Source organism: Limulus polyphemus, unplaced genomic scaffold, assembly GCF_000517525.1.
Source record: "Limulus polyphemus unplaced genomic scaffold, Limulus_polyphemus-2.1.2 Scaffold4190, whole genome shotgun sequence".
In the NCBI taxonomy this organism is placed as follows: Eukaryota; Metazoa; Arthropoda; class Merostomata; order Xiphosura; family Limulidae; genus Limulus; species Limulus polyphemus.
In genome coordinates, this window is record NW_013669800.1 from 58,197 (window position 1) to 60,171 (window position 1,975).

Here is a 1,975-nt window from a genome sequence, read left to right on the forward strand (position 1 = left end):
CAGCTAGGTGAGAGTAGGTAATGTACCATAGAGGAATCACCTTTACTACTGAACAGCTAAGTTGTTTTTCAGCTAGGTGAGAGTAGGTAATGTACCATAGAGGAATCACCTTTACTACTGAACAGCTAAGTTGTTTTTCAGCTAGGTGAGAGTAGGTAATGTACCATAGAGGAATCACCTTTACTACTGAACAGCTAAGTTGAACAGTGCCATAACTGATGAAACAAGAAGAGAATCTAATAGTATTTCATCTCTACTTTGAAGCCTTCTGCTCAGTACCAGTGTTTTATAACAAACAAGATGTAGCTGTTATAATTGTATCTAACAGAAACCTAACTTACATCAAGAATATTCTATGAAGAGATATTATGTATGTGTGACAAGTTATATAACAGTAATGTGTAACTTCATTGGTAATATATATAAATGTTGTCCTGTACATAAGGTTCTAGAGCAAAGGCAGCAGTCAGAGCAGGAAACACATCACAAGATCCAGAGTCTACAGAGAGAGAAGGTTGAGATTCTTCAAGAGCTTGATAAATTGAGAAAGACTGTAATGAGAATGGAACAACAGCGTGAAGAACTGGAACACTTTTGTCTTAAAAACCACAGCTTCCATAAGCACTCTGAAGAGAAGGTAAGTAAATAATAATTTTATACATGTGTGTGTGCACGTTTGTGTTTGTTGATTTATCACCTACATCAGTAATTTGAGCTTTCTTTTTTTGTCATCATTACAAAACTATGTTTCTGTATTTCGTGAAAGGTCTTACTAATATTAGTGATGTTCCTGTTTAAGCATCTTCTTGCTCAAAGTGTTTGCTAGTGCACTTCTGTAGATATATTTTTTTCAACCAATGTTTATAACAGTCTGTAAAAGAAACCAGAATAATATTGTGAAAAATCTGTCCATCATTCATTTTAGTTATAATATTTGTACAGTACAAATACATGATAAATAAAAAAGGAAAATTTATAATAATACTTATGATAGAAATGCAATGTAGCAGTAATTATACCTAGCTGAAAAAGGCTGTTTTCAAGAATACATATTTACTTGATGTATCTTAAGCAGAAGTTTGTGTTCATGGGTGACTGGCTGTTTTCAAGAATACATATTTACTTGATGTATCTTAAGCAGAAGTTTGTGTTCATGGGTGACTGACTGTTTTCAAAATACACGCCTACTTGTGACAGAAGCTTCTGGAGGAGTGCCTTCGACTGGTTGCCTTCCACTATTTTTCATATCCATTAGTAAATGAACACAAGTTTCACAAGCATTGAAGTCTCTTTTCAGTAACATAATCTGCTTATCTGTTTTTGTTTATGGTTAATATTCCAGTATTAGGAGATCTCCAGCCATGTCAGTGTCTGTACCCATCTGTTTTGTGCTTGCCACATTTTTTATTCAAACTAGGCTCATTGGAACAGGGCCACTGTAATCTTTATGTCAAAAAAAGATACCAAAGCCCAGGCAAGTGTGTTTTTCCATCACATTTTTCTGGATTAAGTCAGTTGACAAAACACCCTGATGTGCTTACATTATTCTAAATTTGTTGAATTTCATAGCAAGGACCCACTATTTATTGAAATTTAAATCTTTTAAAATCTTATTTTCAAGATTTAGGTGGTGGATTTTAATAAAGGTTGGTCAGCCTTAGTATTTAACCACTTTTGCTTTATGATATTTTCTGCCATCTCGGCTCTTGGTAATCACATATCTAGTACTTCTGTGATAAGTCTCTTCTTTCTTCTGTTTTTACTTGCCCCTTAGACAAGCAGTTATTTGTCCTCACTGTATGTTCCCTAATGTTTTTACTGAAAGTAAAAAGTATATAGGCCAAATTGTACATCTTGCTTTTCTTAAAGATGTTGTAGGTGTATCATACATTTTGTATTCTACACATTGAATATCCATCCATTCAGTGCCATCCTGTATTTGGAGTCACTAATGAACACAAACTTCTGCTTAAGA

The 1,975-nt window shown here is 34.0% G+C and overlaps 1 protein-coding gene across 1 annotated transcript in view; it reads left to right on the forward strand.

Moving 5' to 3' along the window:
* The window catches only part of LOC106470735 (rootletin-like), an 88,773-nt gene that overhangs the window by 55,089 nt on the left and 31,709 nt on the right, over positions 1-1,975 (forward strand). Inside the window, exon 13 of the mRNA XM_022399370.1 lies at positions 446-637. Coding sequence (XP_022255078.1) covers positions 446-637 — 192 coding nt within the window. The remainder of the gene's footprint in view (positions 1-445; positions 638-1,975) is intronic.